The 16,463-nt window shown below is 34.0% G+C and overlaps 1 protein-coding gene and 1 long non-coding RNA gene across 2 annotated transcripts in view; one reads left to right on the top strand and one right to left on the bottom strand.

The window, feature by feature from the left end:
- Positions 1-6,817, bottom strand: part of PKP1 (plakophilin 1) — a 58,638-nt gene extending 51,821 nt beyond the window's left edge. The window contains exon 1 of the mRNA XM_058177319.1: positions 6,431-6,817. Within this exon, the coding sequence (XP_058033302.1) occupies positions 6,431-6,641 (211 nt within the window). The 5' untranslated portion in view covers positions 6,642-6,817. The remainder of the gene's footprint in view (positions 1-6,430) is intronic.
- A 97-nt stretch (positions 6,818-6,914) lies between these two features.
- Positions 6,915-16,463, top strand: part of LOC131195432 (uncharacterized) — a 100,902-nt gene continuing 91,353 nt past the window's right edge. Inside the window, exon 1 of the long non-coding RNA XR_009154440.1 lies at positions 6,915-7,011. This is a non-coding gene — a long non-coding RNA (uncharacterized LOC131195432). The remainder of the gene's footprint in view (positions 7,012-16,463) is intronic.

Genomic DNA, 16,463 nt, shown 5'->3' with positions numbered 1-16,463 from the left:
ATATATTCTGTATTGAGTAATAAAATAATTAATTGATGTTATTGTAACAGATTAGGAATTAAGGGTGGATAGTGAGTGTTTATGTATTATGTATTAAGAAGAAATTAAGATAATACAAAGAAGTATAGAAAAAGAATATTATGGCTGAAATTGGAAACATGTAAAATGGACTTGGGGGGAAAAAAGAACAATATGGCAGAAGTTGAAATAACAAGATATGGTGAAAAATTATTAATTTGTGATAAAGATGAAAAAGATGAATATTGAAAAATGGGAAGATTGGAATATATTAAAAAGTTTAATATATATAAAATGTATAAGATGTGACCCGATCAACACTCTGTTCATAAAATATGTATGATGAAAGAAAAAAATTAATAAAACTTGTTTCAAAAAAAAAAGTTTGCCTTGTACTATTTAATATTATTCCACATTATTTATCTTGATATTGTTTTATAACTATGTAAAAGCTCTATTATTGACACATTTTATTTTATTTCTATATCTTATTTAACTATAAAAATCCTATATAAAAATGTAAAATCCTATTTTATTTTCAATACCTTTCTTTAACTCCTAAAAAATGCTAATTGCCATCACAAATCTACCGATATTCAGTCCATTTTACAATTCTACAGTCCATACTGATTTAGATTAATGTAAAGCCACTTATGAAGATATATTTTATATTTCATCTTAAATCTGGTCTATATGGTATATTGTTCTTTTATTGTTCTTCTATATGGAAAGAGAGAGAACAACTGCTATTTTTATAATGTATTGAACATTTTTTGTGTATCAGTGAATATTTGTCACATTTATTCTTTTTTTAAATAAATTACTGTTGCGTACAAAATTAATGCTTAGTAATACTTACTAATATGAAATAATTGCAAAATGATGCAAGTATGATGAAAAAACATGCCTACCCCATTAATGTAGCTGCTGACAAGAAATATATATAGACTACATTCTGCATAAAAATACCTGATAACAAGTCTATTTGGCTTCTTCCTTATAATTTTGGCCATTGTGTTCAATTTCAACTTAATTGATTCTACTCTCTGGTATTACATTTGCAATTTTTCAAGCAGAGAAGCTGTTTAAAGTTATTATTTTCTGTAGTTACTTATCATTAGTTTCATCAGAATTCTATTAAAATGAGCATCCGGCTTTAGTAATTTATTGCTCCTCAGATGTATGTTCACTTGATATGAGCCTCTTAAATTGTACAACATATTTTGTGATGTGGAAAATGCTAGCTAGCTTGTCATAAATCACACATCTGAAATATTCAATTCAGTTGAAATTCTTCCTCCTCTGTCTTTTGGTTTTGGTACTTAAGCAAATTAGAAACTTACAGAAAGATTTAATTTTGTTACTTGACAATGGAAAACCTATAGAGTTATTTTATGAGCTCATAAGGAGCTGTAATATGAAATATAAAGTAGATAGCTGCCTTTTAAAAAGACTTATTGTATCCTGATTTTGATTGTGACTACGATAGTTTGAAATGAGGCAAATCCCTCATTTCATTATTTTATTATGTAAATAAAAAATGGGTTATGCAGGAAGATTCTGCTGAGTTTTAATTATTTTTATGCAGAACAGCCCATCGTATTTTTAAGACTAATATCAAGATCAAAATACATGTTTAATATATAGAGCATTCTGGGGGGAAATAAGTGCAATAGAAAATGTTTATAGAATTTAAATGCAAATGTTTGTATGATTTAACAAATAGGAAACTAGATGGAAAGAATATATATTTATCATATCCAAAATGGCTACGGACTAGATATCGATGAATTATTTCATTCTGTGACATAGGTAAATCATTTGGTATACCGTCTTTTTGAGATGAGTTTACATTTCAAAATGACGTGCTTAATAATACCTTAAAATATAAGCTAATCAATGCTATATTGATTAGCTTATATTTTGCTAGAAAGTCTTTAGTCTTCAAGATCTGAAGCATATAGTCAAGCTCCTTCTGGCATATGAATGCTTTTTTTACATTATTGTATAGAAAAAGGACATTAAAAACAAGAAAAATATTACAAACGTGTAAAAATCAGCTCCATTTTTTAAACACTGTATTAAACCTCAACCGCATGGACTTCTAATACCCATCTGCCTTTCCATTATGCTAATTGGTAGACCCTGAGTGCAATGTGAACCAGATTGTATATTGGGGCAGCAGTCCATCATAAAAAAATATTTATTTTTTATTTTTTGTTCAGGAACCACAGCTCTTCTTACACTGACAAATTCCAAATCGTTGATATATAATTCATAGTGTCATATCTTTAAATCGTATTTTCATTTCCCCAAATCACATTGACTATCTAAATGAATATTAAATCTAAACGGGATAATAGTGGGGCAAACCCGTATTATATTGTGATGGTACTCCCACAATCATTTTGTACTTTTACAAAGTTGAAGCCAGCCCTTTAGAAACATTGTCTGAGGCTGCCAATAGACATGAAACAAATCTTTTTCTGAATTAACCTTATTTTAAGATCATCAGAAACATATTGAACATTTTAAAAAGTGATTGATTGGTGTTCATTTTTATGTAGGCTATTCCAATTCATCATTCCAAAGTTCTTGCAAATAATTAAAAAAAAATTGAACTAAACTCTTTAATTGTCAATAAAAAGAATGTAGGTTTGGAAAAATCTGAAACACTTTCCTAATAACTAGAGAATTCCAGATACTGGTCGTGCTTCTGGAACAAATTAAGAAATCAAATATTTTATATATATCAGTGTGCATATGTGTGTATACATAAATACATATACATAGATAGCTATATTCAATATTTCACAGGTTTTGACAATCTGAATTCCTCTTGCAATAAATCAAATAACTTAAAGATGTGATTGGCAATTAATTGTTCTGAAGTCTAACTATTCTTTAGCCCATAACATTCTATTTCCACACACACACCCAAAATTATTTGCAACTTTTTAACTGAGATAAAAATTGTAAGTCTATTATGTGACTAAGGATTAGAATTATACTTCTCTCCCAACATCTACCAAATGTGCCTTATAAATAAACTAAAAAGAGTCCTTGTTATGATATCAGATTATTTTCTGATAATTTTCTAATTGTGCCTCAAATGGCTTTTAACTTGGTGACTAGGATTCTATAGAGAAGAAGACACCAAAATGTCCTGAAAATAACTGTACTATAGAGTGCACCCTCCTCCCTTCCTCCCTCTCTCCCTCTGCAGTCCTTTTTTTAGAAATCCAGATTTGGGGGACTCTCAGACTTAGGTCAATAGTTATCTATGCAGGTTGGAAAGCAACAGGAATCAGGCAATGGCAATAAGTTGAAGGATGCACACCCAAAAACAGAAGGTTTCCAGGATCAAAAAGGGATCAATGCGTGGGCCTTGACAAGTATCTAATGTCAGTGATTCATGACACTGGTATATGGTAGCTGTAGGTTGACTAGTGATGAGAATGGAGCTGTTTAAATCCTTTCCCACCATATCCCTGCTCAGGTCCCCATGGGGAAACATGCATGGATCCTCTCTTTTAACATACAAGGCCAGGGAGAAAAGAAACTGGGAAAGTGATTTTTACAATTTCAGTAAAGCAACCAAAGGATTATTTAGGTTAAGGAGCCTTCCCTCAGATTTTAGCTTTCAAAGCCTATTACTCATTTGCAAGAGATTGGCGGGGGGCGGGGGGAGAGAAGAAGAAAGAATCTGTTGTGTGTAATTTTGCTATCTGACACAATATTACATCAAAAGGTAAACTCAGAGATAATCCGGCCACCCAAAGCCAAGGCTGACAACACCTGATATTTGATTCTGTCTACAACCCTTCACTGTTGCTCATCCAGTATAAGCAAATAATAAAAGTTTGATATTCAAAACCAGAATGAATCACATTTTTCTTCAGACTGGGATTAATATGTTTTTGGATGAATGGTGATAAGAAACGGTCACATTCCCAATAAAAGTGCTGGGAAGTTGCACTGAATGTAACTTGTATGTATGTATGTAACTTGAATGTAATTATTTGTATCCTATGACTATCATTAAGTGTTGTACTTTATGATTCTTGATTAATGTATCTTTTCTTTTATGTACACTGAGAGCAAATGCACCAAGACAAATTTCTTGTGTGTCCAATCACACTTGGCCAATAAAGAATTCTATTCTATTCTATTCTATTCTATTCTATTCTATTCTATTCTATTCTATTCTATTCTATGTAGAGCAACTACTAAGAGCAAAATGATACTTCTATTGGGTTTTTTTGACCAAAATAAAGAGTTCACAGGCAAAAGTAGCATCTATGAAATGAAAAAGCAAAACAATTCAAGAAATTCCATTTCTCATCCATGTCTTGCTGAATTGCTACTTCCCCGCGTTTTTATGCTATTGAGCAACCAAATTTTCTTCAGAAGTTATATCTGCTCCGGCAAAGATATTGAAAAAAAAAAGCTCTGTTCTCTAAATCAACAGAGTTGGCTCTTGAACAAAAAAATTCTTCTAAATACTATGATCCAGCTTACTAAAACAACCACATAGAACTCAAGGCCTACCATAGACTTTGTTTAATCAGAAATTCCTTGTTTTATATTTCAGGAAACTCACTATTGAGTGGAATATATTATTCTGAGGAAGCATTATTTGAAGCTATAGCTGCAGAAGATCCAGCACATCTTCTACTGAATTCGGAGTAGCGGTATTGAGAGATCAGAAACAAATACGATTTAAAATCAGAGCTCTCCATCTGCAAAATGACTTGACTAGAGATTAAATGGTCTTTCAAAGAGAATGGCTGAAGTGTTTTGGAAAATCCTGAAAATTAAGCAACAAGATGACTAATCATCTTCAAGCCTTAAAAGGCATAGATTCTTAGTTTTCTTTAAAAAAATTTAAATTCCCAAGATGACTACTTTGGCAGGCAGAAAACTCTCAAGTCTGAGAAAGTAGCCAATCCCACATTCAGACAAATGTTACCAATCCTTATTTTATTCAGTTTACTGTCTTGTGGTGTAGAAAATAGTATCTTGTTGGCTTTCCCTGAGGATCACCAGCAATTTTTTATGCTAACATTAAGCAGGCTGCCTTTTGCTAGGATTTCAATTAACACTATTATTGCTTATTATAACTTTATGTTTGTGATCAGCAGCGTGAAAAGACTTAAGCATAAGCTCTTCACAGCTTGAGTGATGAAAATCTATATTACCTCATAAATATATATTTGAACCAGGACAATGCACTGCCATAAATACATATTTTAAAAATTATTTTAAAATTTAAAATTTATATTTTAAATGCATATTTAAAAAAAAAAGCCTGAAACCATGAAACTCCATAGCTTCAAATTACAGGAGACAATGTGTTAATGTGCACCAGAATTAGACTTTACATTTCCAAGTCTAAGCATAACTGTCAGGAGTCTGGGAAGCAAAGACCAGGTTTTCAGGTTTGGTCTATAATTAGAAAGAGACACACAGAAAAAAAGAACAGTGCAGACTATTATTAATTGTGTGTTTTCTGGGCAATAAAGCTTTCCCCCTATGGTTTCACAGGTTTTGTTTCATGATAATAGACACAAAATGTAAGATATAAAATTCCTACATCAATGGAATGTTAAAAAGTATTTAGACGGTAGTCCAAAGAAGTAACAACAAAATAATTTAATCTGACTGTCAGCAATACATCCATAGATATGCAACTATACAACTTTTCTGTATACACATACTTTTTCCCACGTAAACATAAACAAATTTAAAGTTCAATTGAAAGTGACAGTCAGTCTTAGAACCTGACACTGGTTCTAAAACTAGAACCTAAAACTGAAATAAAATTATGCATTACATTTTTATTAACCTTAATGGAGAATATTAAACTTGAAAATGCTTTATTCTTTTGTTGAAATTGGTGGGATCTAGAAGAGCTTAACCAGTCCAACTGTGCCTGTAATTACCCCATTGGTTTCATTCCAGCCAAAGAACAATAGTATCACAGAACCTTGATATTGAAAAAGTTAAGAAGATTTTGGTACTCCCAACTTTCTATTTCAAACAGAAGCATCTGTACTTAGTCACATTCAGAATCACCTAGTGCAGTCCAGATTGAAACCTTCAGCCTCAATAAATTTAACTGGAGCTGCTTTGGTGCTTCTGCAACATCACAAACATTAAATTGCAAAGCATAAAGCCAAGGACTCAAAACTCTTATGTGTATGCTCATCCTACAAAACAGTGCAAGACTTTCCTCCAATGTTCATCACACAATTCCGCAGGCAGAACCAAAAGCAATGACTTAAAGTGTTTGAGTGAATTCCAATTATCTTAAAATATGCAATGCCATTCTACGGAGTGACCACGTTAGCCAAATTTATCACACCCAAGCCAGCATGCCTTGTTATTCATAGTAGCAGTAGATATTTACCTCGGTTGGATTGTCCTGCTGCATTTGATGCTGATGAAAGGGAGGACTTTTGCTTCTGCCGCTTGACAGTCATCATCACCTGTTCCTGGACCCTTTGTTTTCCTGTCCCTCTTGTTTTTAACTTGTGATCTGAAGGCAAAGCTAAAGTTGAATTGGCCTGATCTTGGAAGCACTCATATGCCAGTGCGGTTTTCAGTGGAGAGTGAAGCATGGTTGCAGATGGTGGTGCCAAGATGAATGTCACCTGCCTATCCTTTGAAACTTTAAAAAACAAAGCAAGGTAAAAACAGCAAACAGCGGTAAAAGAATCTCAGTGGAGTATAGAATCTCAGGGAGCCCGCCTTGCCATACGGTCCTCTGCTGACAGCTGCTCTTTCTCCACACTCTGCTCTCCTGCGAATGATTGAGCAGGCACGCCCTCTGCTAGACTGGATATACAGCCTTCTGTCTATGTCTGCACACACCCATTGCTGTATTCCACTTCCAGAGCCCAAAACAGCAGAACAAACTTGCCAAGCTACTGCCCTTTGGCTCCTCGGGATAAAGTTGTGTTTTAGCTAACATGCCATCTGTGGTGGCAGGTAGGTAGGAGGCAAAGATCACCACTAAAATCAAATTCATACCCTCTGTCATTTTATATTTCCCTTGATATTTGTACCCAGAGTTACTAGTTTAAAATGAGTTCTTGGCTCTCTAACCAGGGTTTCTATCCTGCATTTTTCCTGCTTTATATGCTCTGAAATGGACTCGTAAGTAGAAATTGGCTGCTTGAACTTTAACTCATAAAATCATTTTGGGCATATTGTTAGCAGAAGGAAAGAAAACCAAAGGAGGACTGATATGAAGCCCAACATAAACTGCCTATTAATTCTGTGGTAGAGATGGTTTCTCTGTCTTTCAAAATGGCCCCCCTCCCCTCTCAATATTCCTTCTATAGCTATGCTGGCTGGAGAATTCTGGGAGTTGAAGTCCACAAGTCTTAAAGCTGCCAAGTTTGAAGACCTCTGTGCATGGGCTCAGTCATGGACCACTGTCAAATATCAGGAGAGCAGGCTAGGAAAATCTACCCTTGCCAGTTCTCCACAGCTACCACATGCAAAAGCTTCATTCAGGTTAGAGCCCCAGGTTGGAACAGCCAGAATTAGGCAGCACAACAAGTTGTAAAAGAAAAAAGGCACTTTTTAAAACTCATCTATCAGGAAAAACAAACGCTGGTGATAGCAGCTTTTACTAGAAGGCTCTTAAGCCTTATTCAAAATAATGAGAGGTGGGGAGGCAAAGGGGGAGAAATGGACAGTTTTAAGTGCTGTAACTGAACCTGCCCATTAGCTACTAAAATGCATATATTTAAAACTGCTGGGTATGAGTTATGGAGAAGTTTAAAAATCTCAACTATTAGAGAAGAATGTGAGACAAGAAGTCACCCACTTCTTTTATTCCATATCAGAAAAGCTCTGCAAAATAATTAGATATTCCTGATTTCAGAATGCTGCAATAGACTTTAAAATTCATGATCTCAGAAGCTATGAGTTATGAACTGATGAGTTCAGCTCTGTGTATATTGGCACTTGATATCTCTGTAAGCATTTTTCAAAAACACAGATAACTGTCTCACTAGTTTCAGCATTTTATCTCATTCCTTTTAACGAACAAAAATAGTGGCTTAGGAGTGGTTTGTTTATTCTCCAAATAGTTTTGGAAAAAATAAGGAACTGTTTGGGGAGGGGGGAGAATCAGATCATAAAAGTGGAGATCATAAACCATTAGAGAGATGAACATCTGCTTTCTGTTACAATCTTTAAATAATCTGCACTTAAACTTTTTCCCTTCATGTGTTATTGTTTGCTGGTGTATATACAAGAAAATATAATTATATATAAATAACTAAAATATAAAATGAAATATAATATTTAAACCTGATTAATAAAACCATACTTTAAAAAGAAGAATAAATGATTCTGAAAGTTGCTACTTTGACATTAACAGCATGAACAAAGTTGTTTTTAAAAAGAGGAGAAGGAAGAACTCTTGCAAAGATTGATTTGATTATGAGGAGCATTTTGCATTTTCCCCAATAATGTGATGATGGAAAATAGACAACTTTAAGTACTATAACAAAGCTACTCAGAAATCTCCAAAGCAGATCCATTTTTTTACTTCACTTATACTCTTTTAATATATATTTTTATTAAGGAATTTTTTGCAAGATAAAAGCAATCCATATATTACAAAAGAAACAAAGAAACTAAAGAAGAATAGTAAATAAGCAAGAAAAACAGAAACAGAAAATAAGAAAAGGAAAGAAAAGATGCTTTAATAGTTTGATGGTGGTTAAAACGCAGTTATATTTCTACCTTTCACTCTAAGGTTATGTCATAATTTCCTTCTTCCATAAACTACCCTTTCTAATCATCCAAGCTATAAATCACAAATTTCTCTTTTTCCTTTTTTCAGCAAAAAGTCTATAAGAAATTTCCAGTCACTGATAAAATAGTTGATTTTTCTCTAAGCAAGTTAAGTTTGCCTCTGCTAGTTCCATCCTTGTCACCAAGCATTCTTCCATTGTGGATATATCAAAGTCTTTCCATTTTTGTGCATATGGTAGTCTCATAGCAGAGATCATATATAAAAATAGTCTTTCATGGTTCTTTTCTAGTTGTCTGTCCATTAATCCCAACAAGAGAAGTTCTGGTTTCAATTAAATCTTAATTTTTAATTTTTTTTTAACAGTGTATGTATTTAAGCTCAAAATTTTCTGGCTTTTTAACAAGTTCATTAGGCATTATAAAATAATCCGCATGTCCAATATAAATTTGAAATACCTTTATACATTCTGGCTAATTTTTCTGGAGTCATATATCAACAGTATATCATTTTATAGAAAAATTCTTTTTCATCATTACGATAATTTCAGTCCTTTTAAACACATTTTTCCATTTTTCTCATTTTTCCAACAATATATTGTGTCCAATATTGTTAGCTGATTTTGTCATACTTTCTTTCACTTATTTGTCCTCCATTTCAAATTTCAGAAAGAGTTTTTGCATTTTGGCAATTACATGCTCATTATCTGCATATAATAGAACTTAAAATTTTGTCTTTTGTTGTTCATTTCCAAAAGTCCTTGTTATTTATCTTGAATTTTTGTCATAGCTGTGTGTACAAAAATCTCTGAAAAATAAGTTGCTCTGAAGTGAATTGTTCTTTTGACTTCATCTTATATTTTCTATGATCTAACATTTTCAATAGTTAACAATTTCTCTTTACCCGCTGTTATTTTCCTATAAAATGCTTCTTGTGCCTTAAAGATACTTTTGGGTACAGTTTAGATTTATATCTATTCCATATTATCAATATGGCATGTCTAACAGAGTGATTTTTAAAATATAATTAGTCTTAACTTAATTATACCATTAAAAAACATGCCATCCAAACCTCAGATTGTACACTTCTAAAATTCTTCTATTTCTCAGGAATACCTACTCTTTTATCCAAATCAAATATCTGGTTACAAATTACAGTTTTAAACAGGTAATCCTAATCCTCCTTGTCCCTTTGCATTTTGGAGACTTTATATCTACCTCTTGCCTTCTTTTCCTGCCATACAAACTACATATATCTTTCTGCCATCACATAAATGATTCATCAGTTGCTAAAATAGGTATTGTTTGAAACAAAAACATCATTCTAGGCAGGACATTCATTTTTATAACAGAGATTCTTCCCAGCAATAGTAATTTGGGTTTTTTCCCATCTTAACATGTTATTTCTAATTTCATCCTATTTTAATTTACTTCTTTTGAAATAACATGCAATTTATATTAGTCAAAGCAACACCTAAATATTTTACTTTTTTCTCTTAAAACCAATTTATTTCCAACAGTTTCATTTAGTTTTCCATTTTTATATTTTTATTGATATATTTATCTTTTTTGTTAATTTTAAAATCAACTAAGGCACCCAAACCCTTTAGTTTTTCCATTAATATTTCCATCCATTTGCATTTCTTCCAACTCTCTTTTATTTTTTTTTCTATAAATTTACTTGCTTTTTGGACAGAATTCAACTTAACCTCTGTTGCTTAAAAGTGAATACCCCTCCTTCTAATTTATTTCATTGAAATGATATCTTTTTTCTGTTTGAATTCATTAGTGTTGTTTTTTTTAAAAACTATTTTCATTTGTGCAGTATTCAAATTAGGATTTTTTAAAAATCCATTATTAGTCTTCAATCTGGTAGTAAAATGCTGCTGCAACACTTGGCCTCTAGCCTTCATCCTGATAAAAGTACTCAGCATTATCCCTGGATCAGGGGTGAAATCCAGCAGGTTCTGACAGGTTCTGGAGAACTGGTAGCAGAAACTTTGAGCAGTTCGGAGAACCGGCAAATGCTACCTCTGGCTGGTCCCAGAGTGGAATGGGAATGGAGATTTTTCAATATCCTTCCCCCAGGAGTGGGGTGGGAATGGATATTTTGCAATATCATTCCCTTGGAGTGGGGTGGGAATGGAGATTTTGCAGTATCCTTCCCCTGCCATGCTCACCAAGCCACGCCCACCAAGCCACACTCATAGAACTAGTAGTAAAAAAAATTTGGATTTCACCACTGCCCTGGGTACATTTCTTAATTTCACAAATTGTATGTTAATTCTATACACTTTGTCAATTTCTACTTCCATATCATCTTCAGTCCAAAAAGTTTGATAAAGATTGAACCAGCTTTTTTCTCTATCTTCTCCAGGATGCTTGGAATTGCTCTAAGCCTCAAGCAAAATTCTTTTCCTCTCAATTCTAGTAATGCCAGCTTGTCTAAGTCCTTTTCCAGCCCTCTATTTATTATTCCCATTTTACCTTCTAAAATTTTCCACTTTCATCATTAATTTGTTTAACTTATTCTGCAACTTAAAGAAGAAGTTAAACAAATACATTCTTCAACTTTTGGTAACTTCTTTTATTTCCTCTTTCATCTTTACAAACCTTTCTTCCATTCTCATTTCAAAAGCAAACAGGTCACTTTTTAATAGAGTTTGCAGATACAGATACCTGCTTCCCCTTCTCTTCAAGCATATATTGTAATACCTCTGGAGTATCCCTTTTTCTTTTGATTGTTTTTTGATTGTTTTTTCTTTTGATTTTTTTTTTCTTTTGATTGTGGCAATGAACCTTTCCTTCCCACACCAAGCCTTGAAGCTTTTCTGTTGATCATCATGCTTTTATTTATAATCAAAAAAAAAAAATCAATTATGTAGATGCAAGTAAAAGGTAGGCTTCTCCATTTGATTTCCTCTTCTCCCCTTTGCATTCCCTTAAGTCAGTGGTTCTCAACCTTTATAGTGCTGCGACCCCTTTAATACAATTCCCCACGATGTGGCGACCCCTTTAATACAATTCCCCATGATGTGGTGACCCCAACTGTAAAATTATTTTCGTTTTGAATTTATCGCGCCTGAAGCCGTATTGGCTAGCGATCTGAACTGCTTGCGATTGCCTTGAGGACGGAGGCATTAAAGTGGAGACTCCTCCCCTATTAAGTTTATCACACCTGAAGCCAGATTAGGCTAGCGATTGGGAGTGATTGCAGCTGGCTTGAGAGGGAGACACCAGAGCAAAGATTTCTGTCTTTTTTAATTCATTGCGCCTGAAGCCGAATTCGGCTAGCGATTTGAAGAGCCTGCAGCTGGCTTGTAGAGTCAACCATTGGATCGCGATTCTTTGACTCACAAGTATACTTCCCATATTTCCGATGGTCTTAGGCAACCCCTGGCAAATCGTCATTCGACCCCAACGGGGTCGCGATCCACAGGTTGAGAACCGCTGCCTTAAGGCATTAGTACAATCTGTGTTTCCATCATTTTAATGACACTAGCAATTTTATGTTATACTTATCTCATTGTTTTGTAAATTCCAGCAATTGCCTTTTCCTGTTGATTTCGGATGGTCAACATTCCAATAAATGTCTGGTCTATTTCTTTAATTAATTCCAAATAGCAATAAAAGCACCTCACTTTATTTTTCTTAGACTCATAAAATGGGAAAGGAAACATTAGGTCAGCAGGTCCCCTGCTCAGTGTAGGGATGCTTTAAATTAAAGCATCAAAAACAAATGATTGTCCAATAATTTACTAAACATGTGCAATGAAGGGGAACTTAATTCTCCCCTCAAATCATAGTGATAACTTCCCATTATTTGGAACTTCCCATTATTTGGAACTTGCTTTTCTTGGGAGAGGCTAACATTTTTCTTTTTAGCCGTCATATCACATTGCTGACTCATGTTCACCTTGTCATCAATTACAATTCAAATTGCAAATAAGAGATCTTCCCATCTTATTTTATTTCTTTTTCCTAAGTGCAGAATTTACAGTTCTCTTATTTTCCACTCTTTTACTAAGCTATCAAGATACAGTAATTAGTAATTCTGTTTCTATTATCCAGTCCATCTTCAAATCTGATCACTGTTTTATCCATCTCTTTACCTGTGTAATAGATCAGGGGTCTCCAACCTTGGTCCCTTTAAGACTTGTGGACTTCAACTCCCAGAGCTCCCAGGACTCTGGGTGTTGAAGTCCACAAGTCTTAAAGGGACCAAGGTTGGAGAGCCCTGTAATAGAGTAAATGAAAATGTTGACAAATACAAGGGGCAGAACTGGATCCAGTTCGATAAGGAAATGATAAGCATACTTATCATTGATAAGCATACTTTGAATATAATTTGGAGTATAATTTGGACACCAGCTATGCATTGACATAATTATGCTGCTTCTAGCCCAAGGTTACCTATCTTGTTAATCACAATATCATGACCTACTTTGTCAATACATTAAATCAAGATATATCACATTTACACATTCTTCACAATCTACTAAGTGAATTACCTAATCAAAGAGATGAAAGGAACTTACTTTAGCAAGACTTCCCATTAATAAATCTATGCTAGCATACATTAACTATCACATTGTTTTCAGAGCGATAATTATTATTTTTAAGTTATAGACTGATTAGATATTAATCCCAGGTATTAATATCAGCCTTTGCTTATAGTTCCCTGGATCCTCCTTTTTTTCCCCTTTGAAAACATTCACACACCTCCACTTCACTATTTTCAGAAACGATCACAACAAGAGCCTCTGGTGGCTCAGACTGCTAAGACAGTCTGTTATTAACAGCAGCTGCTTGCAATTACTGCAGGTTCAAGTCCCACCAGGCCCAAGGTTGACTCAGCCTTCCATCCTTTATAAGGTAGGTAAAATGAGGACCCAGATTGTTGGGGGCAATAAGTTGACTTTGTATATATTATACAAATGGATGAAGACTATTGCTTGACATAGTATAAGCCGCCCTGAGTCTTTGGAGAAGGGCGGGATATAAATGCAAATAAAAAAAAATCAGATATAATTTTTTAATATCTAGTGGCTGTTTGTTAGCCATATTTTGCCATCTTTCTTCAGCTGTTGATTCTTTTTTCATTTTAATTGGAACCTATGCAAAAAAAGACCTTATTGCATTTTTTAACATCATTTGCCAACCTCAATGTTCATTCTGAGCTTTATTCCTTTTGATATCATCTTTACAATTCCAGGGTATACAATTCTTTGGTGATCAGTCCCTCTTTTTGAGATAGGTCTCGTTTTACATCTTCACTAACCTTCCTTCAATCACTCTGATTTATTCCATTTTTATTCACTGGAATTATTTTTTCAGTAGAACTCCTCCTCTTGAACTCCTTTTCAAATTAGTTTTTCTTGCTGTAGAATCCTGGTCATTTTTTTCTCTAGGGTTATTGAAAATCACTTTTCTGAAGTTCAAGATTTGTGTTCAACTACAACTCAAGAATCAAGAACTTGAGTACTATTTCTTCTAGAGTTTCTGTTATTTCTGTAGCTCATCACAGATCGAAGTCCAATGTTATTATTTTCTACTTTTTCGAAGATCTGCAATTTGCTTTTGGAGAGTAAGTTATCTTTTACTTGGTTGAAGAGATGCAAGTAATACAAGTAATCAATACTGCTTTTATTTATTTGTCAGAGAGAGAGAGAGAGAGAGAGAGAGAGAAAGTATGTTGATTTTCAAAAAACCCTCCACAAAGTTAAAAGATAAACAGAAAGAAATATTTGAAAGAAGAAATAGCTGCAGGCATTTATATTTAAGGTTATGTGTCTTTATTTATGAATGTGAAGTTTATTTATGAACCTGAAGTTTATTTATGAGTCTGAGTCTATAGTATCTGAAGTTCATACTTTGGAAGCTTCATGTTCAATTCACCCAAGATACAATTTAAAACTCCTAGCATATTTCAGGCAAATGTTCTTTTGGATAGTTTGTGAGGTGCAAACCATTTTTTCATCCAGAATAATTCCAAAAATAATTTCACCTATGTCCAGCATTTATCTTCCACAATTTATCTGTAGAATTCTTCTTTCAGCTCTCATATTCTTCCATGGAACTTGACCTGAGTGTTTAAATTTTGAACTTCCTTCCTGCACTTTCAAGATCTACAATGAGATAGTTATAGGTGCTTGTCAGACTTTATACCACATTTTGCAATTCTTTTCTCTCAGAAACAGAGCCACAATATATAATAACTAACTGCTGAAACTTCAGGAATATGGCTAAGTAAGCAGCTTCAATTATAGGTATGAAAGAAGTAATATACCTGCATGACATAGAGTTTTGTTACTTGAGGGACCACTTATCTCCCATAGTATTTGCTGGACCAATTTGATCTGGAAGGATTGACTTGATCTGGGTTCCTTCAGTTACACAATGGCATCTATTTATTTTTAATTATTTTATTTATTTGCCAAGCATGAATAAGATAACAGATATAACAGTGGTGAAATATAAAATTTGTTACTATCGGTTCTGTGGGCGTGGTTTGGTGGGAAGGTAATATAATTGGGTGGGTGTGGCCAACTTTTTTTTTTTACTTTTAAAAGCATTTTTTCTACAACCTCTTCAGCCAAAGAGGTTGTAGAAAAATGCTTTTAAAAGGCTCTGGCAATCCCAGCTGAGTTGCCTGATCATCAGAGGCTTTTGCTTTCTTTTAAAAGCATTTTTTTTTTGCCTTTAAAAGAAAAAAAAGCATCTGATGATCAGGCAACTCAGCTGGGATTGTCAGAGGAGCCTTTTAAAAGCATTTTTTCTACAAGCTCTTCAGCCGAAAAGGTTGCAAAAAAATGCTTTTAAAAGGCTCTGATGATCCCAGCTGAGCCGCCCAATCATCAGAGGCTCTTTTTTTTACTTTTAAAAACATTTTTTTTGCTGAAGAAAAAATGCTTTTAAAAGTTTTTTAAAAAAAAAACTCCGATGATTGAGCAGCTCAACTGGGCATGGGGGCTGGAAGGGATTTTTGCTACTGGTTCTCTGAACCACCCACCACCATCACTAATCTGGTCTGAACCAGGAGCATTTCACCCCTGAGATATAAGTATAAACATGATTATGAATACAGAAAATGGATATGAATAAATGGGGACATTAGGATAGGGACGGAATGTTGGTGTGCTTATGCACGCCCCTTATAGACCTCTTAGGAATAGGGTGAGGTCAACAGTAGACAGTCTTAGGTTAAAATTTTGGGGGTTTGGCATGAAACCACAAAGTCAGGTAGTGCATTCCAGGCATTGACCACTTTCTTGTTGAAGTCATATTTTCTGCAATTGAGTTTGGAACGGTTTACCTTAAGTTTATATCTATTGTGTGCTCGTGTATTGTTGCAGTTGAAGCTGACACCATCCCAAAGAAAGTTTCAGAGAAGTGAAAGTTCTTTCTAACTTTCTCCCATTCCCCAGATACAAATGGCCTCCATTCTGATGATACTTGCAAGGCCCTTGAAGGTGTTGCTCTTTTCCCATGAAAATAAATTATGAATGATGTCCCCTTTTAGATTGGGAGTTTTTCTTTGTTACCACCTCCATATCTCTTTCTAAATTATTCTAAATTATTATTGATTCATTACACAGATAGCCAGATGTTTAGACTGGATTCAGCATTTTCATTATGTCCTTCCCAAGGACCTGTGATAGGCAAATATT

The sequence above is a fragment of the Ahaetulla prasina genome, chromosome 3 (genome assembly GCF_028640845.1).
Source record: "Ahaetulla prasina isolate Xishuangbanna chromosome 3, ASM2864084v1, whole genome shotgun sequence".
Lineage (NCBI taxonomy): Eukaryota > Metazoa > Chordata > Lepidosauria > Squamata > Colubridae > Ahaetulla > Ahaetulla prasina.
This window is presented reverse-complemented; position numbering and strand designations above follow the sequence as displayed.